The 22,219-nt window shown below is 60.8% G+C and overlaps 3 protein-coding genes and 1 long non-coding RNA gene across 11 annotated transcripts; 2 read left to right on the plus strand and 2 right to left on the minus strand.

The window, feature by feature from the left end:
- Positions 1-77: 77 nt before the first annotated feature.
- LSM1 (LSM1 homolog, mRNA degradation associated) lies at positions 78-2,497 on the minus strand. 3 transcript variants are annotated; one of them, XM_080568527.1, is made up of 4 exons: positions 2,341-2,496; positions 1,989-2,057; positions 1,458-1,573; positions 78-568 (listed from the first exon to the last, which is right to left on the minus strand). In XM_080568527.1, exons 1-4 carry the CDS (start codon positions 2,384-2,386, stop codon positions 398-400), a joined length of 402 nt encoding a protein of 133 aa, XP_080424653.1. In that variant the 5' UTR covers positions 2,387-2,496; the 3' UTR covers positions 78-397. The 3 variants fall into 3 exon arrangements, with proteins under 3 accessions (XP_080424653.1, XP_080424655.1, XP_080424654.1); XM_080568528.1 differs by having other exon boundaries at positions 429-568; positions 1,447-1,573; positions 2,341-2,497; XM_080568529.1 differs by lacking the exon at positions 1,989-2,057 and having other exon boundaries at positions 2,341-2,477.
- A 68-nt stretch (positions 2,498-2,565) lies between these two features.
- On the plus strand, positions 2,566-7,313 carry BAG4 (BAG cochaperone 4). 4 transcript variants are annotated; one of them, XM_080568519.1, is made up of 4 exons: positions 2,566-2,704; positions 3,889-4,137; positions 4,479-4,715; positions 5,826-7,313. In XM_080568519.1, exons 1-4 carry the CDS (start codon positions 2,651-2,653, stop codon positions 6,327-6,329), a joined length of 1,044 nt encoding a protein of 347 aa, XP_080424645.1. In that variant the 5' UTR covers positions 2,566-2,650; the 3' UTR covers positions 6,330-7,313. The 4 variants fall into 4 exon arrangements, with proteins under 4 accessions (XP_080424645.1, XP_080424646.1, XP_080424644.1 ...); XM_080568520.1 differs by having other exon boundaries at positions 2,573-2,704; positions 3,743-4,137; XM_080568518.1 differs by lacking the exon at positions 2,566-2,704 and adding an exon at positions 2,813-3,577.
- Positions 6,618-13,789, minus strand: LOC308183022. 2 transcript variants are annotated; one of them, XR_013942215.1, is made up of 3 exons: positions 13,579-13,789; positions 12,057-12,292; positions 6,618-10,718 (listed from the first exon to the last, which is right to left on the minus strand). It is a non-coding gene; the product is annotated as an uncharacterized lncRNA (long non-coding RNA). The 2 variants fall into 2 exon arrangements; XR_013942216.1 differs by having other exon boundaries at positions 12,052-12,292.
- Positions 11,253-22,219, plus strand: DDHD2 (DDHD domain containing 2). Of its 2 annotated transcripts, none has more exons than XM_080568514.1 (17): positions 11,253-11,622; positions 12,299-12,489; positions 13,311-13,400; positions 13,796-13,916; positions 14,961-15,050; positions 16,224-16,359; positions 16,953-17,161; positions 17,324-17,394; positions 17,548-17,667; positions 17,881-17,976; positions 18,477-18,584; positions 18,683-18,838; positions 18,916-19,018; positions 19,093-19,263; positions 19,819-19,981; positions 20,261-20,379; positions 20,610-22,219. In XM_080568514.1, the coding sequence occupies exons 1-16, from the start codon at positions 11,445-11,447 to the stop codon at positions 20,349-20,351; spliced, it is 2,094 nt and encodes a 697-aa protein (XP_080424640.1). In that variant the 5' UTR covers positions 11,253-11,444; the 3' UTR covers positions 20,352-20,379; positions 20,610-22,219. The 2 variants fall into 2 exon arrangements, with proteins under 2 accessions (XP_080424640.1, XP_080424641.1); XM_080568515.1 differs by having other exon boundaries at positions 11,272-11,622; positions 19,093-19,275.

Consider the following 22,219-nt stretch of genomic DNA (forward strand, 5'->3'; position numbering starts at 1 on the left):
GGGCAGGTCCCACGTGCCAGCATCCAAAAAAAATCAAGGAACGCACCAAATCCCAAGCACAGCCCAAACCGCTGCTGTTGAGATCAAGGATTTATTTACACATCAAGGGGAACTCTTGCCCAGAGTCACATGAGGAAAAAGCAAACAAGAAGACCCAAGGGATTTGCCTTGGAACAAAAACTCTCTCGCTCACCAGAGCATTCGTTACCTCAACAGGCAGCCCAACGCCGTTGCTCCTCCTTTTCCACACGGAGGAACCGAAACCATGATTTTTTAGTTGTCTGCGCCACAGAAAACGCAATCGTGAGATAAAGGCAGCCTTCCCGGGGAGCTCCGTCAGCACGTGGGCAGGCAGCACCCCAGCCCCGCCGCGGGGGACGTGTCCGTGGCGGCACCGCTAGTACTCATCCAGGGTGTCCGCCCGCGGGACCGAGAGGCCCCGCTCCTTCAGCGCCTGCACCTTCAGCTTCTCCGACTCCTGCTTGGCCTGCAGCTCCAGCCGCTGCTCCTCCAGGATCTCCTCGATGGAGACCTGCTGCAGCGGCGTGTCGCTCTCCTTCTCCAGGTCCTGCAACACAAACAGCGGGGTCGGCGTCGCCGGCGGGGACACAGACACCGACTGCCCCTTGTGGCTTCGGTGACACCGAGCGCTTCCTGCGGGCACCGGGCTCTGCGCTCCCGGGAGCACGGGCGCTGCTGCGCCGAGGACAGCTTGCTGCATCTCGTGCCCAAGTCCCTGGAGCCCCGGGTGGGCTCCGTGGTGGGTCCCCCTCAGTCCCCTGCTGGCTCCCGACCACCGATTTGATGCGCAGGGCAAAGTCACCCCCACGCGAGCCCCTGACGTGCCTGGAGGGGGTGAAGCTGGGTCGGCCCCTGCCCACGTGTCCTCGGCAGGTCCGAAGGCAGAGACGATGCCAAGCAGGTGCTGGAGGCACCGCCAGGGTGGGGGCATGCAGGGACCCACCCCCAGCGACACCAAGTGTCCAGGTGGGACACCTGGAAACAGGCGTTTCGGGGCAGGCTCCCGGGGAGCAGCCGAGCACAACACGGACGGACAAACTGACACCAGACGTGACAGCAGCCAGCTCCCCCCAGCACCCCTCGGGGCTCCCCGCAGTTCGGAGCCAGCAGGGAGGTGACCGCTGCAGCCAGGCGCAATGCCACGTGCAGGCCTGGGCCTCCCCACACCTCCACCCTCCCCTTGTCACCCCACAAATCGCCCCAGGCACGCTGCAGCCCCCGGGACAGCTCACACCGAGCCCCCCTCCAGCACCCCGGGCACCGTCCCACAGCCGGGGCTGCACCGGGGGCAGAGGCGCCGTGGCAGCACGCGGCTGCTGCTTGGCCGTGGAATCGTTTCAGCCACAAACGCCGCCCGGGATTTGGTCCCGGAGCTGCTGCCCCCGGCCAGCAGCGGCAGGCGGCCAGGCAGAAGGCGTCACTTACTTATTACTTACTATTTCCCCCAGCAGGACGACGTTCTCGCCTCGCACGACGAAGATGCCTCGGGGGATGTCCCCATACTTCTTGCCCACGTGGATACGCTCCACGGTCTGGTGCAGCACCAAGTTCGCTGCAGCGATGAAGAGGAAGAAGCCCACCCCTCAGCGCGCTTCGCGGCTGGGAAGGGCAACCCCGGGCAGCGAACCCTCCGGGCTCCGCGGCCGCGGGAGCCGCCTCTGCCCAGGTGCCGGGGGAGGACGGGGGCGTCCCCGGTGCCGCAGGCTCTGGGGGCGAGGCCCGGGGCGTCTGCCCGTGGGCACGGCCGTCGAGGGCAGGGACAGCGGAGGCCGCCCAGCTTTACGGGGAGCCCCCCAAAGCCCCGGGCCGCAGCAGCCGGGGGTTGCGCGGGCTGGCAGGGAAGGAAGGGGCGACCCCGCGGCGGGCAGCCCCGGCCGGGTGCGGGAGCGGTGAACCCGGGGAGGACGAGACCCGGTGCCCCCCCCCCCCCGGTGACCGACACGGCCCCCCCCGAGCCCCCCCCGTACCGAACTGGTCGATGCTGCGCAGGAACCCAATCAGCGTCCGGCCGTCGCGCAGCAGCACCAGGTGCTTCTCTGCGGGAAACGGGCGTCAGGCGGCGCCGCGGCACCGGGGGGGGGGGGGGCCGGGGCCGGGCACGGCGGGGGTCGGTGCCCGGTGCCCAGTCCCGGGACCCCCCCGGGGGATGGGGATGGGGGCAGGGACCCGGCCGCCCCCACGGGGCGCGGTGCCTATGGGGGAATGGGGGCAGCCACCCGGGGACGGGGGCACCGGGGGGTTACCGGGGGGGGTTACCGGGGGGGTTACCGGGGGGGTTACCGGGGGGGTTACCGGGGCCCGCTCCCGGGCGGCACTCACTGTCGATGTCCTGGATGAGGCTGGCCGTGCCCGGCATGTAGTTCATGGTGCCGGTACCGCCGCGCCGAGCGGAAGCGCCGCCATGCGCCGCGGGGACCGCCCCGGAACCGCCCCGCGGCGGGGAGGGGGGGGGGGGGGGGGGCGGTGCCGAGCCGGGGCGCTGCGCCTTTAAGAGAGCCGCGCCGGCCGTGCGCGCGGGGAGGCCGCCCATTGGCTGAGCCGCGGGGGCGCCGCCGCCCATTGGCTGAGCCGCGGGGGCGCCGCCGCCCATTGGCTGAGCCGCGGGGCGGGGCGGGGCCGGGCGGCGGCCATGGAGCCCCGCGGTAGCGCCGCGCCCTGGGCCCCGGGGCCGCCGGCGGGGCAGGTACGGGGGGGGCGGGGCCGGCACCGGGGGGGCGGGGCCGGGCCGGGGGCCGGGGTGGGGGTCCCGGGCCGGGGGGGGCCGGGGGAGGCCGGGGGGTCCCGTCCTGTCCCGGTGCCCGCTGCCCCCGGGGCGCCGCCGGTGCTCGGTGCCGGTCCGGGCGGTGCCGGGGTGGCGCCAGCCCCAAGGGCCCCGCGGGACCCGGGACCCGCCCCGGGGGCACGGCGCGGACGGGCCCCCACGGCCGCCCCCGGCCCCGCTGCGGCGCTGCTGGGGGTCCCCGCGGGGCTCAGCGGCACCGGGCCGAGCTCACGGCGGCTGTCCCGGGAAGGAACGGGGCGGAACGGGGCACGGCCGGGGTCAGCTCCGCGCAGGAGGAGCCACCCGCCGCCTCCGGCATGCCCGGTGGGGAATCAGAGCCTTACCGGGCCGTGCCCCCGTTACCGGGCCGTGCCCCGTGTTACCGGGCCGTGCCCCCGGTACCGGGCCGTGCCCCGCTGCCCGGGTCCCGAGGCTCCCGCCGTGCCTCCGTTACGATCTCCCCTGCAGCTCCGCTCCCCGGGCCCGCCTGGCCGAGCCCCGCTCTCCCGTCCCACCGGGACCCCCCCCCCGCGCCGGGCCCCCAACGGCTTCCACCGGGGCCGCTTCCTTCCCCGAGGGCTGCGCTTTGCGCTGCTCCCGCGGCACGGGCGGCCCCGAGCCAGCTCCGTCATCCCGGCGGGAGCGGGGGACGCGGCCGCTCCTCCGCGGAACGGCTCGCGGGCAGGACGTTGTCACCCGGAGCCGCCGGGGAGCTGCCGAGCCCCCGCCGGGCGGCTGCCTCTGCCTAGCGGGCAGCTCGCCCCGGGCGCCCGCCGACGGCTCGCAGGAGCCCCGGTGAGTTGGGGCGAACGCTGCGGGCACGCGGCCCCCCGGTACCGGCATCCGCACGGCGGACTGCCCGCGGGCGCGGCGGTGACTGCGGCCCCGCCGCCCGCGTGCCCGGCTCCTCGGGCTCCGGAACTGGTAGATCTGGTCGTCTCACGGCGTTTCTGTTTGCAGGCTGGAAGAGGAAACGAACTTCCCTGGGGTGTTTTTCACCCACCGGTTTCAGTCGCGGGCTGACCTGACTTGGCTGAGCCTCCCGGCAGCTCCTTGCTGCGCTTCAGCCAAGCTTTGCTCTGCTTCTCCCCTCTCCTCCTTCCCAGGGCATGGATTCTCCCTACACGAACGGAGCCTACAGCGCCCCGTACCCTCCGGCCGCCCCGCACTACACCGGCCTGCCGCAGACTCGAGGTTACTACTCCTCCGGGCCCCCCCGGAGCCCCTACCCCGCGGAGACCACGGCCATGTACCGGCCTCCGTCACCTGCTCCTCCCTGGGGCTACGGCACGCCGGACTGCCTGGAAGGGTCCTCGCTCCGGCGGCAGCAGGTCCCCGGGTACTCCCCCCCGCAGGTAAGAGCGCAGCCCTGACCGCGGCTTCGAGTGCTTGGGTCGTGCGTGGTGGGCGAGAAGTCTTGTGGGGCGCCGGCGGAGGGAAGGGAAGGCCCCCAGCGCCCCCTCTGATGGGACTTTGGGTCCTAAGTGGCTTTTATGTCCTCAGCCGCTCGCCCCGCTCGTCCCTAAAAGTACCTGTAGCCCCCCCTTCCCCCACTCACCCCACGCCTGGGGGCTGTAGAGCAGAAAGCAGGTGGCAATCCCAACGCTGCGGCTCACCAGAGGTGCGGTGGGGCTGAGAACGCGGCCGCTGGCAGCGGGAGCGACTCGGGGTAACGCCTGTCCCCCTCCTCCCGCAGACCCCGGGGATGCCCGTCCCGCAGTACCCGTACGGAGACAACCACCTCGGGGCCGCCCCGCAGGGGCCACAGCCCAGGCCCCAGGAGGACGCCTGGGCTCCCTCCGCCATCTACGGGGTGCAGCCGCGGTACGCCTGGCCCGCGGCCTCGGCGCACGGGAGCCCCTTTGTCACCGACCCGCACCCTGCCTGGAGCGGCAGCGGGGCCGCGTCCTACCCGCCCGCCCGGGACTCCAAGGTACGGGTGATGCTTCGATCGCGCCGCTCGCGCCGGGTCCTGGTTGGGGTCGGACCCCTCAGGTCCTGCTTCCTGCCCCAAAACCTGCCCCTGCCTCCCGGGATGAGCCTTTCTCCAAGCACAGCTGGCTTCTGCGTAGAAGCGAAGGTAGAAACAAAGCAGCAGTTCTCCTGAGTGCTGCCGGCACGATCTCCTGTTCGTGTATCAAAGTCCAGGGCTGTAATTCCAGAAAGTACTGAGGATAGCAGGTCTCTGGGGGCAGGTCTTGAAATGGGTCGGATCTCATCTCACGCTCCTCTCTGGCGCAGCTAACGGTGTCAGACGCAGCTAACAGCCGGCGAAGAGTGGGGGCTACCCTCTGGGTCAGTTTGCAGGCTCCAGCGTTCCTCTGCAAGTGTTTTTCTTGGGGGTGGGGGGCACAGTCATCCTCTGCTAAGAAATCGTTGGAGCAGAACACACACGGAAACGATGCAGCTGGCGGGGTCTGTCACCTCCGATGGCTCTGGGTTTGACCAAGAGTGAAGTGACTTCCCAGAGGCTGGCACGCGCGGCAGCAGCCCTGTGGGGGATCGGGGCTGCTGGCGTTTGGGAACAGTTCAGCGCTGCGCTACCCGGAGAGAAGAATCTTCTCCGGTATGTGCAGGTGGGACCTTGCTGACGTCCGTTCGGCGTTCACCCTCTCTGGGTGTAACGAGAGCTCAGTGACTCACCCCGCTCCTTCCGGGCGCGTGCCTTCCTCCTGCCAGGGGACCTGCTCTGTGCGGGCCGGGGGCTGGACCACGGTCCCCGTGCTCCTTTATGGGACTCGTGCTGGTGGCAGGCGGCGTGCACGGCAGGACCCGGGGTGCCAGGCTGCCGGGACGTGGCGTGGTGTGGTGTGTGCCATCACGCGTGTGGCAGCGTGACGCTGCCCGGGCCCCCGGTAACGCCCCGCAGTTCTGCCCTGCCCTAGGCGGGCTCGCCTCACAGCAGTCGCAGTGGGCCTGCTTCCACCCCCTCGGGCACGCTTGCCTGCCTTTCTAGAACAAGGTGAGAGACCAAAAACCTGGCATTAAGGGAAATATGCCTAAAGATTTTCTTAAATTTATTTATTTCCCCCTCTGGTTGTAGGAAACTGCTTATGACAAACCCGAGCCAAGTGCAAACCAACACAACTACTGCTCCGACGTCAATCACCAGCAGCCTGGGACAGCGACTGACCACAAGGCCCCCCCTCCACTCAGCGCCAAGCCGTCCCTCTCAAACCCCAAGGTGCAGTACAGCGCACAGCCCCAGATGTACGACACTGCGACTCGGAAGCTTTTGGCTGGGAACCAGGAGGCAGGCTTCAGAGCCGGTGACCAGGCTGCAGCAAACGCTGCAGCCACCCAGCCAGAGATTCAGAGAATCCTGCACATTACCAGGGCGGCTGTACAGCTGGAACAAGAGGTGGATGAGTTTGTAGGGAAAAAGACAGATAAATCCTACCGGCTTCTGGAGGAGATGTTGACCAAGCTGCTGTTAGAACTGGATTCCATTGAGACTGGTGGCCAGGACAGCGTTCGGCAGGCCAGGAAAGAAGCTGTCCACAGAATTCAGGCCATTCTGGAAATACTGGAAAGAAAGGGATTGTGAAAGCCTGTCAGCCACAACACGCCGCCTGTTGTTGAGGTTCCAAAGAGTTTTAGTTCTGCTAAATGTCAGCTCTTTCTGCTAAGCACTATTGACAATGAAAAGCAATAAGCCCTGATTTAAAAAACAAAGCAAAACCACAGAAAAGCCCAGCCCCACTAGATAACTTGGCAATGGACAAATCAAGAGAAGATGGAAGCAGCAAAATAAATTGTTTGTTCCAGGCTTTGGAAAAGCAGCACCACCTGGGGTACTTACCACTGCACAGGACCCTGGCGGGTCTGCGTCCTCTTAACCAGAAGAAAATCACTGCACAAAGTTCCCCAAGCCAGGCCCAGTCCATAGGTACCTCCTGGAGCCACAGCTCTGGAGACAGCTGGAATACCTGTCCGGTTTTGTCACAAAGGCATTTCAACGCGCAGCCGTGAACCGAGACCCCGGGCTTGTCAATCACTGCGTGTACTTTCAGCTTCAGATTCCTTGCCATAAAAGCTGGTGCGTGTCGTCGGGGGTTCTGCTTGTTTTTAGTGCACTCAAGCAGCCACAGCGCCGTGCTGCAGGACGTGACCCTGCTGGCAGCCCGGTCAGCGCAGCAGCACAAGCGAACGTCGCGTCACGCCGTTACTGCTGCCGTGCAGAGCTGTTCCGCGATGTCTTGCGTGGCTGCGGGAACACAACCCGGAGCCCTCTGCGTTCTGCAGCTGGAAAAGACGGGCACGGTCAGAAGAAGCGTCGTAGCGGGGCAGCCCTGGACAGAGGGATGCGTAGGAATGCTTTTCAGGTCACTCGGGTAAAAATCCACTTTTTAATCGTAACGTCCTTTCACGTACTGCGAGTTCTGTATTCCACTGCAAACCCCCTGCTCCGTGGCACTGTTCAGTACGGAGGGAAGGGAGGAGCTCAGCCTACCACTAACCTTCCAGTTACACCACGTTAAGTGAATCATTACTGCGTGTAACGAGATAATAAACCCTGACAACTTTTAAACGTTGTTTTGTAATTAAGATCTCTTAAAGCCTCTTCTTTTAAAGGGAAGTCGTGTGCACGGTTGCGTAACTGAGACCTGCCTACGACCAAAATACCGGTCGGCTTGTCTCAGCAGCTGAAGGTTAGGGATGAACGCAGCTCATCAGCAGCACCGAGGGTGCTTGTTTAGGGGGGTGTTGGGGTTAGGGGGCCCCCATCCGCTCCCAAGCAGAGGCTCCAGGAGCCCTCGCCTTGCTCCAGGGGTGGTGGCCGTGTTTCGGAAGGGATCTGGAAGGGAACTCAGCCTGCCTGAAGCCAGGAGCCCCAGCCTTGTGCTCCGCAGGCTGGCGGCCAGCTGCTGTCCCCAAGGAGCCCGGCAGATGCCACGTCAATGACGGAGCGGGCTGCGCGCACGGGACTGACCTTTGCAGCTCTTTGGATGCGCCTGGGATCACATGTGGTGGTCAGCCCACAAAAATGGCCCGGTCGGAGGTAAGCCAGGAAAAAGCCGAATGTCCTGGGACTGGTAAATGCCTGGCGGCTATTTTGTTCCGTCCTCTTGTCAGGCAGAGGGCAGTCAGGCCAAGCCATCTGTGCTTCATCGTGAACCGGGAGGATCGGTGGCTCTGCGGGGAGAGAAAGCAGACCACGATCAGCAGAGTGATGCCCTGTGGCGGCACCGAGGACGGGGTGCTGGCTGGCGGCTGCATGCAGAAAGCAAGGGCCCAGCCCCAGTGAACGCCCCCCTTCTTCCCTGCTAAAGGCAGCAGTGTCTGCAGCTTCTCCAGGCATTAATCTGCGCTTTCGGTGGGTGATTCTTTTTGTGAGATTATTTGTGGTAGGGATGATTTCCGCACAACCCCCAGAGGAACGAAGAGCAGCACTGCGGTGTCATTACCCTTATCGTTCCATCTTATGGCTGAAAGTCTTGTTAAACGCTGCCTCTGATGGCCCAAAGTCTTTCCCAAGAGCCTGCTGCAGGCTCGCTGAATTAGCTTGATACAGCAGTAACTTTATTTATAGTTTTCTAAAAGGGAACAGGGGCAACAACATCGTGACCCGGCGTCCCCGAGTTATTAGATCAGAGGTGGCCAACCAGAGGCTGCACGGAGGCGAGTTCCCTTCCCACCCCGCCCTAACAGTGAGATTCACGGCAGAACTTGGACCGAGAGGCACAGCCTGCAAGGTGGCGAGGTGGGAGGCTGACACAGAAGTGCTCTGCAGCAGGGGGGATGAGGGTTTGCTCCAAGAAGTGGTTGCACATCACCGACAGCCCCAAAGGCTGCTCCTTGCTGATGCTCTGCAGCAGCTTGCTTGCCTTCAGTCATCGTCAGCAGCTCAAGTACGCTACTGTGCGTCGAGGTGGATAGCTGTAGGAAGAGCAGATCCCCTGAGCAAAGGTCAGAAGTTTTTGGAAATCCCTCCCCAGCACAGCCCACGGAGCTTTCCTGGCAATTGAGGACACAGGGGCGAGCCACCGGGCGAGCTGGCGGAGCAGGCCGAGCTGCCGCGCTCGCAGCGGGCGGGCGGCACCGTACCGCACGCTGCTTCAGGCAAGGGCTGCAGCAGAGCCCTGCTCTCCCGCAGGGAGGAAAGCTTGGAAGGAGAGCACGAGCGGTGCAGGTGGGAGGGCAGGACGATGAAGAACAGCCTCTGCTGCCTCTTCCCTTCCTGCTCGGGGCATTACGGAGGGGAGAAAACAACCGTGTCTGCTGGAAGGGAGCGGAGCCGGCCCTAACGAAGGCTGCCCCCGGTGCGGGACGCAGCAGCCCCTCTGGCTTCACGCTTCAGCGTGGCCACCTCACCCTGCTGCTTCTCGCTTCTGCCCTCCCAGGTTCGGCTCCACGTCCAGGCCAAGGCCGCACAGTGCCAGTGCTCTCCAAGGAGTTTCCAAAGAGCTCGTTTCTCCCCGTTACCACATTCGTTTTCTATTTCATTGGCGTGGATGTCGAAACAAAGGTTTGGATTCCCTTCGAGCAGGATCCAGCCACGGTCTGGAATTTGTTCTCGCAAGAGGCGGTGTGTGTAAGTCACGCTTCGGCAGAGGAAAGAAAGTGAAATCACTCAGACCTTGGACCGGTGCCTCGTACAGCACAGACAGCTGCCACGGCTGCGAGGGTGCCCGCAGCCTTCCTCCACCCAGCCCCTAATAGCAGGGTCTGCCCCCGCGTTGCTCAATCAGCCCCTACAAAACATACCGAGAGGAGCGGGCAGAACTGAAGCCTCACCTTAACCCAGAACACGTCCTTGTTATAGGCCAAACGTGGCCGCCAGCCCTAGGGAGGTCTCCCCCCGCTAGCGATGAGCTTTCACAGCTCGCTTTGCCACTGTCACTTGAGTAACGTGGCCACAGACAGGCGGCTGATGTGTCAGCGCTGCCGCGTTCTGGAGGACACGGCGTCACCGGCAGAAGCGCTGCAGCAAGTCACCACCTGAAGGTTCGTGCAGGGGAGAAGCTATCAGCCAGATGCAGTCAGCCTGGAATCCCTGGAGCTGGCTGGAACTTTGTTTTCTATGTTGGTTTCACTTCCAGCAGCCAGATTTGCATCAATAACAAAGCTGCTTTGTTTACTGCATCCTGTTTGCTCTCCTACTCACGTCTCTCCCCTGCTGGTTGCCAGCCAGAAGAGGTAGGTCAGTTCCACCTGTGCAAGGAGGCACGTGGAGCGATCCTGGTTATCTTGCAACCTCTCAAACACTGCAATGCAGTCAGCTAGGAGAGGAGAAAAAACTGTACATGCAGCTGCTGTATCACCAGTGCTCTGTGGACTGGTGCAAAGGTTTCCTGCTGCGGAGATGTGCTAGGAATGATAACTTTATCTACTCATAAGAAAAACCGTAGGTATGTGCGTGGCATACGAGCAGACAAAGTCTGGAGGGGGGGAGGTGTTTTTCATTTTTGGTGTTTTGGTGCCGAACCCATCAAGGTAACAAATTCCTTCACTCCTCTTCCGGAGTTTAAGTCCCCGCATATGGGAAGGACTTGGCAGGGGATTATGTAAGCCCCTATTTAAAATCACATGAAATAAAATTGGAAAGCGGGCTGAAATGGCAGGTTGTCATTTCGGCAGGGCTGGTTATTTGAGCAGGTCTGTGAGAAGACGCGACTCCGGATTACGCTTCCAGCCGAGCAGCAGCTCGCGTGCCCCGCGGACAGATGGGGTTGGCTTGTTTTCCCTGAAGCCCTGCTGAGCGGGGGGCAGTGACGGGATCAGGGCGCACCTGCGGTGCCGCAGCCTGCAGAAAGCTCCTGCTGACGTACCCGCGGGGTTCCCGGTGCCTTCCGTCCCCCTCGGAGCAGGGCCCAGGCTGCTCCCCGACGGGCCGGGCTCGCTGCAGCAGTCGGGCAGCAGCGCCGCGTGGGCGCCCAGCTGGCGCTGGCCTGCGGAGGAGCGGCTGCACGGGCGACGCTTGCAGCCATTTGCTCTGCGGATGGAAAAACGAGGGTCTGAGGGTTTCGGCACTTGCGGCTGCCCCGTGCTCCCGGCGAGGGGCCGTGCTGGAGCTGAGCACCGATGTCCCGGTGAGCACCGATGTCCCGGTACCCACCGACGGCCGTTCCTGGCCTGATCCCACAGCACCCACCCCACTGCGGGGTCCAACCCCAAGCGTCGTTCTGTGCTCCGTGAGGCTGGGCTCTGCAGGAACCGAGCCTCTCCCCAGGCACCGACCAAACCTCTCCCCAGGCACCGAGCCCCTTTCCCCGTGCCCCTCACACCCGCACCCCCCGCCACTACGCGGGGTTCCCGTGAGCTGGTCCCGCAGGGCAGGGGGGCCCCGCACAGGCCCGGTACCGCAGCGCAGGGCCCACCGGGCACCGGGCACCGGGCTGCGGTGGGGCCGGGCCCGCTGAGCCGGGGGGGGCCGCCTTTGTGGGGCCGGCCCCGGCCCCAGCCCCGTCCCGGGGGCCCGGCAGCGCCACGGCGGGCGGGGCCGGCCGGGGAGCGCCGCCCCGGGCTGGGCCGGGCCGGGAGCGGGGCCGGGCCGGGCCTGCGCCGCCGGAGGAGCCGCCTCGGTAACGGGGGCGGCGGGGGGCGACAGCAGCCGGGCCCGGCCCGCGCCCTTCGGCCCCGCAGACGCGCGGCCGAGCCGAGCCCGGCGCCCGGTTCCCGGTTCCGCCGCGGCTCCCGGCGCCCGGTTCCAGCGCCGCCCATGGCCGGCCGGGAGCAGCCCCCGGAGCAGCCGCCGCCGCCGGCCCCCGGCCCCGCCGAGCCCCGCTACGAGGCGGTGGCCCCGCACTGGTTCTACCGCAAGGCCGGCGAGCCCCGGGAGCGCTGGGTGCCCTTCAGCGCGCAGGACTCGGCGAGGCTGGAGGAGGCGCACGGCGCAGGTACGGGGGGGGCTCCGCCGCTCTGCTCCGAGCCGCCGGGCTCCAGCCGGCCCCGGCCCCGGCCCGGCTCCCGGGAGGGCGGCGGGGGGGGAGCCCGAGGCTGCCGCCGGGGACGCAGCGCTGCCCCTGGGGAGCTGCCGGCGGGGACTGCGCTGGCAGCACGCCTCCACCTCGGGCTGGGAGCGCGTCAGCAGCCGGGGCCGGCTGGGCGCATCGCGTGCCCCGACCTCGTTCGGTGGGCACGTGCTCGAAATTATTTATAATCACAGCGCGAAGGCCCTTCCCGTGGGGGCGGCCAGCACGAATGTCACCGGGGAGATGCCTCCCGCGCGGACGTGTGCCGCCTCACACGGACACGCGGCGGTGCCTGGCCCCACTTGGGCCGAGGCCTCGTGCTGCGAGCGGCCGCCGGCAGCTCAGTGCTCTCACCTCACCTTCTGCCTCTGGGGGAGGTCTGACCTGGGGCATCTCCCTCCTCGGATGCTCCCCGACACCGTTCTCAGTGCTCGAGTGCAGAGAACACGGGTGTTTGTCCCCGCTGCTCGTTCGCGGTGTTCGTGTGCTGCCCGCGGAAGGTGCTCCGGTCTCAGCCCTCCGATGGTGCGCAGTGCACAGCTTTCTGGTAGCGTGCCTCTGTGGTCCTCTCGTGAGTGATTTCGGGCTTTGGTTCCTGCAGGAAGAGAGAAAGAAGACGTGGTTGTCCCGACGTCGGGGGGTAGGTACGACGTTCACCTGAAGCAGAGGCAGCGCGTCGCAGTGTACTGGGAGGAGGAGGTCTCCGAGGTGCGTCGCTGCACCTGGTTTTACAAGGGAGACAAGGACAACAAGTACATTCCCTACTCGGAGACCTTCAGTGAGGAGCTGGAGGTAAACACGCCTTGCCTGATAGCATCCATCTTGCCCTCTAATTGTCAAACGCTGGCCCTGACATCCCAAACTCCATATGGGGCTACTGGCACCGCAGGCACGCCTGAGGACATGAACTCAAAAGAGGCTTTGGCATGACATTTTCACATCTGATTAACATAACTGTAAATACTGCCACTGTCTCCCTTCCAGCCTGCTGGAGCTAGGCGGCCTCCCCTTCCTCCTGCCCCCCCCCAGCAGCATCCTGCATCTTTCTCCTCAAGAGCCCGGTTGTTCTCCGCGAGCCATGCAGCCCGGGCCTTGCTTGCAGCCTCTCCCTAGCATCTTTGTTCTTTTTTTTTTCTCCTGACCCTGCCTGTTACAACTCCTGCTGTTTGATTCTCCCTGTGAGAATCATCCTCACCACGCTCATCGTTTCACCAAACCCAAACCCGAAGGAGTTGTAAGAGTATTTATCGTTACAGGGACCCGCCGAATGCTGTGTAGTGTTACACTCCCGCTGGTCTATACTGTTAGTGGCTGGGGGCTTTTCTTTGCAGACACATGCACTTATTTACGATCATCGGTATCCTGATGTGCCAAAAACGCAGTTCTGAATTGATTCTGATGGGGAAGTCTGTTGCTGCCATTGAAATGGGGGCGTTTTAGAAACTTCCTAGGAGGTGATATTTAGATAATCCTGCTGCTTCCCCAATTTGACCGAGCTGATTTCTATTCCTCTTTCACAAAGTGATGCCTTAAAATGGATGGGAAACGTCTCAAGTGGTTGAATATTTGTGGGCATACCTTCAGCTGACTCACGGGGACATTCTTTTCCTCAGGAAGCTTACATGATTGCTGTAACCCTGGATGAGTGGAAGAAGAAACTGGAGTCCCCTAGCAGGGAGATCATCATCTTGCACAACCCAAAGGTGAGGAGAGTGATCTCTCTGTGGGCTGGCAAGGACATTCCTCAGTGATGGGGGAAAGCCATCACGTGCCTCCCTTTAGTTCTCTTGAGAGCCTGTCTACATTCTGCTTTTACGCGGTTTCTTTTAACCACCTCTGCCTAGAAATCAGTTTTGTCTAAATGCCATTCCCCTCTCCAACCTGCTGTAGAGCCGAGGGCGGTGCCGGCGGTGTTTCACACTGTAGCGTTTCTCTCCAAGCACCTTTCACTCCGTGCAAAGGGCTCGTAGCAGCTCGGTTACAACAGCATGGTCTGGAGCCTCTCCATACCTCACGTATCAGCCGTTGTAGCGAAACGTCTCCTCTGCTTAACCACAGCGTGCGCTGCAGCTTAATGACAGGCTCGTGTTGTTTACAGCTGATGGTGCACTACCATCCGGTTGCCACCTCTGATGACTGGGGCTCAACTCCTACAGAACAAGGTCGACCTCGGACCGTGAAGAGGGGAGTAGAAAACATCGCCGTTGAGATCCCCAATGGTGAGCTTGCTTCTCCCTCCCTTAGGCCCAACCAAAGCTAGAGAGTCTGTTCTCCACGCAGTTTCTCAAAAAGACCGTCAGAAGCATCCATAGTCCTTGTCCATGAAGGGCACGTCTAAAAGTTTTGTGCCAAACGGAAATGAAAGGTTTTCAGAAACCTTCGTAGTGCCAGAGAGCCCCCAGTGCACATCGGTGCAGAGAGGAGGCAGGCACGTGGGAAGAGAGGTGCTTCCAGCTCCTGCGCTCTGAAACCAGAGCTGCTGAGAGCGCCAGGGTGCCTGAAATTACTCCTGAGGTTTTGGCATGTGTGTTCTTAAAGGAAGGGAGTTTCCTTCCGTGCTGGGGACACCGGAGCTTACCGCTCAGCCTTCCGTGCTGGCATCTGTCTCCTGTGCTCTCCCCATCTCTGCAGCCGCGGATCAGCTCTGAGCTACCGTCAGGCTGCATGACTTGTCCTGTTGGTGAGGACGGGCATTTTTTCCCATCTAACGCCTTTGTTTTCCATGCGCATATGCCTTTGGGAAAGCACTTATGCAAACTACAGTGTGTGGGAAGTCGGGACCAAAATGCAACTGCTCCTGGTGCCTGCTTGAGAGAGGCAGCTCCTGCCGGAGCGCTGAGCCTCGGCCGTGCTCAGGCTGGGTGACTCGAGGCTGTGCACAGGGCAGCTGCAACAAGTCCTCTGGGTCGTGCCCTCTCCCTGTGCCAAACGTGGACAGTGACAGCATGGGTGAAGCTCCTCGAGCCACCTCACCTTCCTGCGCTGTCCCCTCGATCCGGACCCATCCCAGGTGGGAAGGTGAATTCAGCAGGACAGAACTCAGCAGGACAAGCAGGTCAGAAACTCGAGAAGTGCCACTGCCTTAAGGTACAGACTCGGGGCACCAACTCACTTTTTTTTTTTTTTTTTTTTTTCACCTGGACTGAGATGAGGATGGGAGGCTGGCACTGTCCTGCGGAGCACGTGGTTTCACTGGGTCGGTTCCTCCTTCAGTGGTGGTCTCTGGCAGGGTCTGTGTTCTGACCTCTTCTTTTTATCCGCAGGAGAACCTCTGCAAATCGATCACCTGGTGTTTGTCGTGCACGGCATCGGCCCAGCGTGCGACATTCGGTTCAGAAGCATTGTCCAGTGTGGTAGGTGGCGAGCCAGGCCGGGCAGCTCTTTCCATACGCTGCGTTTAGCAGAGCGAGTAAACCCTCCTCTGCACGGACAGTGGGAAACGCTGTCAAAGCGCATTCATACCATCCTGATGCTCGTCTTGGCAAGCCGCACAGCTGAATTTGCAGACTGCAATGGGGAGTGCGAATACAATGCTTGCTAATCCATTAAATCCTACCATCTGGAAAGGTTTGGGCAACCACTTTTCATCATTGCATTCTGCTGCTGCTCAGAATAGTGAGCTTCCCAAACTGGATACAGATTTTCCAACTGTCTAAACCTGCTAAACTAATTAGTAACCTGCTCAGTCTATTGCTCCAGGTTAATCTCGCTGGGTGTAACACCAACCCGGCAGCCTCTGGCACGATTTTGGACAGAAACCCAGGGACGCTGCTTCCGGCTCAGGAAATCCCTGAAGTGCAAATCCCTGGAGGCTAGGGGAGTGTGAGAGGAAGTTGTTGGCTGCTGTTGTCATGCACTCCTCTACACATCCACCACTGATCAGTACCGGAGACAGGACTCTAAGCAGAATGAACTCCAGTCTGACCTGTTTCTTAGTAGTTGTGGAGACCTTCGGTTCTGATGAGAGGTCGTCACCGAAACTGCCTGGAAGCCCAACATCACTTAACTTGTAGAACTCAAGGGAGCTGGGATTTTTCATAGCAGGCTGTCTTTAATGCAGTCTGTTCTTCTGTAAGTTCATCCAATGAAACTATTTCCAAGGCTGCTCATTGGAAATCAGGGAAATCAGCCTCTCACCCTCCTCAAAACAGTAATTTCAAGTTCATCTCCTCCCTTAGGATTCTCCTTCTAACGTATGCATCTTCACAATGGTTTCTTTCTTCTTCTAAATTCTTTAAAAGTACCTTCCTTATTTTGACTGCCACATTAAAGCCCTGCACACGTGGAAAGGAGGCTTGTTACAGATGGGGCAGCAAAATCCAGTAAACACACATGTAAGGACATGGAGCCTTCCCTTGATCTTGTAGTTAAAAATTCAAGGTCTTAGGGTAGCAGCAGCAGCTTAAAGACCCTGGTGGGATTTCCCCTGGTAATGATCTTTTCTTTTATCTTATTAAGTGTTGTTGATGCAGCAGGCTTGCCCTATAGCCCTGCTGCTCTTGATAAGAGTTCACGTTTTTTTCCAGTGAACGACTTCAGGAACGTTTCCCTGAGCATGCTGCAGGCACACTTCAAGAAAGCCCAGGAGCAGGAGCAGATCGGCCGCGTGGAGTTCCTGCCCGTGAACTGGCACAGCTCCCTCCACTCCACCGGGGTGGACGTGTAAGTGTCCGCAGCCAGCCTCCTCCCACGTAAAGGCTGCTTTTTGTAGCAACCGCTGCAGACGAAGGGAAAGCCGGGAGTGTCCGGGGCTGTGAGTGTGCACGGGTGACCAGGACAGACGGGGAGCACCCCGTGCACACCCCGCCACCCCTCTGCCCTGCTTTGCAGAGCACAGCAGGTGTCTGATCTGATCAGCACGCAGCCGGAGGGAAGAAGCTTCTGCCTTTTCTTAGCTAAGATTAGAAGGGACCACGGGCATCCACATCTAATTAAACAGGACCTCTGGAAACGGAATACCCCGTTTCAGCACTTACACATCGCTCTGCAGTGCCCTAGGAGGGGGAGAAAGCAGGTTGGGTTCCTGGGGAAGGAAGGACAGGCTCTTACACTCCTGCCTAGGGAGGTTCCTGGGTGCTCTGTGAGAGCAGAGGCTGTGCTCCAGATTTAGTCTCTGCTAAAGAACCTGGATTACAACATCACATCCTTTGAGACGGTGGCAGTCCTTCCCTCAACTTAAGTTTTGCCTTAGAAATGTGTTAGGGTTCATGGGCACCTCTAACAGCAGTTTCCTCTCCTCTTTTTGGCCCCTGCAGGGACCTGGAGCGAATCACTCTGCCAAGCATCAATCGCCTGCGTCACTTCATAAACGACACCATCCTGGACGTTTTCTTCTACAACAGCTCCACCTATTGCCAGACCATTGTGGATACGGTGGCGTCCGAAATGAACCGCCTGTACCAGCTCTTCCTGCAGAGGAACCCACACTTCAAAGGGGGGGTCTCCATCGCGGGTCACAGCTTGGGTAAGGAACTTCCCTGCGGTCCCAGGGAAGCGGCTGTCACCACGGTGTCCCCGTAGCGTGGGAGCAGGGAGGGCACCGGTCTTTCCAGCCCAGAAGGGAGATGGCTCGGGGTTTTTCCCTGAGGAGATGCTGATGCTCTATCCATCTGTGCTTCGTTTCTAGGGTCACTAATCCTGTTTGATCTCCTGACGAACCAGAAGGCTGCTCCCGAGGAGGACGAGCAGAGCAGAGAGGTACGAGCTCGCTGGCTGAGCAGGGAGCCAGGGCATTCCCGCAGCACCCGCGTGGGGAGCTGTGCTGGGGTGGGGGAAGGAGGAGAAGGTCCAAAATGCACAGAAAGAAAATAAGTGAGCAGAAACCACAGTCCCTGATGGCTCTCTTCACAGGGCTCCAAGATAGCTTCAAGCAACACAGGCGTTGAGGAATTAAAAGAAATTCTGAAGAAGCTGGAGCTGTCTGAATACTGCGATGTTTTTGAGAAGGAGAAAATGGACAGGGAAGCACTGGTAAGAAGCTCTTGGTTTTTTTTGCCATCTCTTGTATTTCTCCTTTGTTTTTCTTCCCGGTCCTACCCCCGGGGAAATCTTCCTGGTACTGAGTCACTTGCACATGAAACGTCTCTTTGGGGTGCAGCAGGAAGAGAATGATAGAGAACAGTAGTACATAACTGCAGACACCGCTCTGCTCCTGGGCTAATAGCGGTGTTGCTTATTTTCTAGTTCTTGTGCACAGAGGAAAACCTTAAAGAAGTGGGAATTCCCTTAGGACCAAGAATGAAGATCCTCAATTACATCAGCTCCAAGAAGGAGATGCAGGTATGTCTTCTGGGCGGCTTATCTTCATCCAGGCCACGTCACTTTGCTCAGACAAGGACCAGCGTCACCGCTTACGATCGCGGTACGCAGGACGCGAGGTGTCAGTCCCTGAGCAGCCTGAACGCCTCATTCCTGGCCATTCCTGTTTAGACAGCTTTCAGGGGCTCACCTTCGGAGCTAGTGTTATGGATGTTGCCCTCCCACAGGGTCTCTATCCCGTAGCCAGGAAGGGTGACCCCAGAGCAGGATGCTGTGTCCGTGGTGGCAGAGACCGAAGCAAGCGGCGCCCGCTAGAGCGGTGCTCAGCGCTGGGGAAGGATAGCGTTGCCTCAAACACAGTGAAAGTGCTCAGGAGGAGTTTCTCACCTTGACCACCGCCAGACCTGGTTCTGGAGGGGTAGGGGTGACGGCAGCTCACTGCCTCGCACCCTTGCGCAGGGGCCGTGGCGCGGACTCGCTGCAGGATCTGCCCCTGCAGGGTTCCCTTTGTGTTGCTGCAGGGCGTCAGCGAGCGGAGCGCAGCAGCTCCCGGGCACAGCGGGCAGACTGGCCCCGATGGCACAAGCGACAGCAGGGACTGCCAGTACCGGGACATTGGCTTAGGACAGGTAACTGCTGAGCCCGTCACCGTCCTTGAGCAACGAAGCGTCGGCAGCACCAGCATGGAGCCTGTCTCACGAAACAAACCCAAATCTCTCTCTCCTAGGTCTCGGCGAACTACCCTCAGCTGATCTACAAGCCCACCATCTTCTTTGCTTTCGGGTCTCCCATTGGGATGTTTCTCACAGTGCGAGGAGTGAAGAGGATCAACCCCAACTACAGCCTGCCCACCTGCAAAGGCTTCTTCAACATCTTCCACCCTGTAGGTATAAGAGCCAGAGCCCTCCTGTGCGAGAGGCACGGCGTGCACCCTGCTCACTGCCCTCCTCCTCCGCACAGTTTGACCCCGTGGCGTACAGGATCGAGCCCATGATTGTCCCGGACGTGGAGTTTGAGCCCATGCTGCTGCCTCACCACAAAGGCAGGAAGAGGATGCACCTAGGTAAGGGGCACGGCCGCCGTCTCAGCCGGCCGCAGCTGCAGCCCCGGGCCTGACGCTGAGCCCCTGCCTTTCAGAGCTGAAAGAAGGGCTGACGCGCATGAGCGTGGACCTGAAGAACAACCTGCTGGGGTCCCTGCGGGTGGCCTGGCAGTCCTTCACCCGCGCCCCGCTGCCAGCTGTGGAGGCCGGGAGCACCGACGTGGAGGCAGAGGCTGAGGCCGAGGCCAGCGTGGAGAAGCACACAGGTCCGCCGCCAGGTTGGTGGGGTGCGCGGGGCGGTGGGGGGCGAGGGATGCGGCATCGCCACCAGCCCCCCGAGAGGCTGCTTGGGGCTGCCTGTTACCCATCCTGGTGTCAAAGCCGGGTGCTGCTGCCGTCTTCTGCACTCAGCAAAGGGCTTGCCTTCAAGCTGCACCCATGGTAGTCTCTGCAAATGCTGTGACCTTCTGTCATTACTGCCTGATGAAGGGGGAGATGAATTTGGCACTTCTACCGTGCACTTGGCAGGCTGGCTGGTCAGGAAAGGTCTCCTGGGAGTCGTGGCACACCACAGCACCTTGTGGGACTGCCAGGCCGTTGCCCTCCTCTCGCTGTCTCCTGCAGTCCTGTTCTCCAAGAGTCAGAGCGCCCTGGGGGAGAGGCACCGGGCACGTCAGCAGCCTCTCGTCTGCAGGAGTCCAAAGGGAGAGCTGGCCTCTCCCTCCTCCTGTCCGTGGGGCAAGGGAGGGCATGGCTATGGGCTGCACTTTCCTGGGTGCCGGTGCCCCGTGGCTGAACCACACTCCTCTTCGTTCCTCCAGATGTAAAGCCAGAAGAGCCCCCCCCAGCAGCGAAGGAGGAGGCCTCCCCCATTAACGTGGGGAGGCTGAACGGAGGGAATCGCATAGACTACGTGCTACAGGAGAAGCCAATCGAGAGCTTTAACGAATATTTATTCGCACTACAAGGGCACCTCTGCTATTGGTAAGCTTCTGCATAGCTGTCAAGCTTCAAATTTGTCTGATACCGGCCGAATAGTGTCATTTTTAAAGCCAATGTAATAAGAAAAGCTTTAACCGAGTAAGCAAGGTACGCTCCTGTCTGATACCGACGCAGGATGGGGGGGGGTGGGAAGGAGGCTGGCGTCGTTCTTGCCTGGTACGGGTGGCACTGGCAGAGGCTGCGCCTACCCCGCAGCCATCACGGATGTCCTGAGAGCGGAGGGAAGTGTCCCCCTCTAATGCCCACGTCCCCCTCTTCCAGGGAGTCAGAGGACACGGTTCTGCTGGTTCTGAAGGAGATCTACCAGACACAAGGCATTACACTGGATCAGCCTCTGCCCGGAAGCCAATGACCTACCTGGGCTGTTCTGGCCGCCTGACGTAAGTCACCTTGCCTGTGCTCTTCTGCCAGATTTCCTGGGAGACCTCAGAGGACGTATGGTCCATCTGAGGGAACGATGTGCCTTACCTACAGCCCTGCATCCAAGGCAAAGATCTGTGTTGGGCTTCTCTTTGTCCTGACAGCATGTTTGGTGGAAAGACCTCTTACCCCGCACACAAGCACCATTGGCCACCAGGAGCTTATTCCTGTGTTCTGTTTGCTTTTTTAGATATGATTCAACCGAGTACTCACCAGGAAAGTCCAGACTTCTTCTCTGCCTTCCTCTCTCCTCTGCTGCTGTGTCCCGCATGCTGCTTCCCCAGTACTTGCTGCTACCTGGAGATAAGGACGATTTTCCTCCATTTTGGGTAGGGTGAAAAAAAATAATTAAAGGAAACCACTTCTGCTAACACACACACACAAACGCACGGCACTTGCACTGTGACTCCCTGTGCAATAAGCACGTCTCAGCCCTGAGCTCCGTCTGCCCACGCTGTAGGTTATCACACCAGCTTTGCAGCACTGATGCAGACCGGTTGCCTGGGCTAGGAATTGACATAGGAGGGCCTGAACTCTGCTGCGGGCTTAGCGACACAACTCACAGCTTGCGACCCTGAGAAATAAAAGCCTTAAACACGCAGCAAGGAGAGAGCTATAGCAGCCTTGCCGAGGGAAGGAGATGCTGACTTCTCCTGGGAGAAGGATGAGGCGCTGCCTTTCTCCCTGCCGCAGCACAGGGCACTAGGCTCGCGCTGCAGCCTTGGGGCGGTGCAGACGAGGAGCACGGGCATCAGGTAAGCAGGCAGGCGTTTGTGGACCAGCCGTCCTCATCCCCTTGCCACTGACGCTGTTTGTGCACCCGTGGGCCGTGCCCGGCGGGATTGCCCCATAAACATCTGGCGAGAGTGGCATGGCTGTGAGTACGTGACCTCCTGCCTGCTGTAGCACGGCGGCAGCGACCGCTCAGCACCCGCAGCTCCCAGCCCACGAAGGGTCCCCCCCCCCGGCACTGCGTGCGTTTCCCACAGGACCATAGCTAGCAGCTAGGTGTAACCATGCATGAGGGAAGTTTTACCTCCAGATCCAAACTACAGCTAGGCTGGGGGAAAGCAGCTGCCCCAGGCAACGCAGAAGCCTGGAGGGACAGCTCCCTGCCGTGCTTTGCAGGGGCACCCAGCAGTGCTGCTGTCCTGCCGCGTGGCTTTCAAGGTGGCCACAGGGATCTCATGCCAGCCAGGCTCCTGTCGTTGTTTTTGTTTGCAAATACACAAAACTGAAGAAACGAGAGCAGCTTTGCGTGCAGCGCAGGCTGCAGCTTGCTGTTCTCTGTTAGCTCTGCTCCAAGGGCGGCGGGGCCGGAGAGCCCCAGGTGATCCACCCCTTGTGACCAAAACCATCCAGGCTGACTCACTGCCTCCACTGAAGCTGGAGCACGAGAGCAGGGCAGAGGCAGACGTTTCGGTGATGTGTAAGGCCATTGCTTTGATAATATGGGACAGCCCTTGGAAAGAGCCAAGCCACCTTCCCTCCCCCTGACTTTTGCCCTGCATGGGGTAATAAGCCTTGTTTCCACAGCCTCAGTTTGTTTGTCCTCTGTTGTACTACGTTATTTGCACTATTTGAAAGGTGTTGTTTGCAGCCTACAACCTCCTCCCACCCCAAAGGAACTGAAGCTGTTCTTTTACCTGACTGCAGAAACAGACATGCTGCTCAGTCGGAGCCTGAATTACTGATTGCTAAAGCGTCTCCTACAAGAGTAGGAAAAGGAACAGTCTTAACATAGGACATTCAATTCATGATCAGCTTTTTAAGTTATGCACTTTGTTAAAAAAAAAAAGA

Source organism: Anser brachyrhynchus (genome assembly GCF_964034855.1).
Source record: "Anser brachyrhynchus genome assembly, chromosome: 26".
NCBI classification, from domain to species: Eukaryota; Metazoa; Chordata; class Aves; order Anseriformes; family Anatidae; genus Anser; species Anser brachyrhynchus.

Excerpts from the sequence above, each read along its gene's own strand:
- DDHD2 (XM_080568515.1), top strand. The coding sequence starts at position 11,445 with ATGGCCGGCCGGGAGCAGCCCCCGGAGCAGCCGCCGCCGCCGGCCCCC. Across the intron at positions 13,401-13,795 it reads TCATCTTGCACAACCCAAAG|CTGATGGTGCACTACCATCC; the intron begins GTGAGGAGAGTG and ends TGTTGTTTACAG. Across the intron at positions 18,839-18,915 it reads TCTTCAACATCTTCCACCCT|TTTGACCCCGTGGCGTACAG; the intron begins GTAGGTATAAGA and ends TCCTCCGCACAG.
- LSM1 (XM_080568527.1), bottom strand. The coding sequence starts at position 2,386 with ATGAACTACATGCCGGGCACGGCCAGCCTCATCCAGGACATCGACA. Across the intron at positions 2,058-2,340 it reads CCTCATCCAGGACATCGACA|AGAAGCACCTGGTGCTGCTG; the intron begins GTGAGTGCCGCC and ends CGTTTCCCGCAG. Across the intron at positions 1,574-1,988 it reads GCGCAGCATCGACCAGTTCG|CGAACTTGGTGCTGCACCAG; the intron begins GTACGGGGGGGG and ends TCATCGCTGCAG.
- BAG4 (XM_080568519.1), top strand. The coding sequence starts at position 2,651 with ATGGAGCCCCGCGGTAGCGCCGCGCCCTGGGCCCCGGGGCCGCCGGCG. Across the intron at positions 2,705-3,888 it reads CGGGGCCGCCGGCGGGGCAG|GGCATGGATTCTCCCTACAC; the intron begins GTACGGGGGGGG and ends CCTCCTTCCCAG. Across the intron at positions 4,138-4,478 it reads CCGGGTACTCCCCCCCGCAG|ACCCCGGGGATGCCCGTCCC; the intron begins GTAAGAGCGCAG and ends CTCCTCCCGCAG.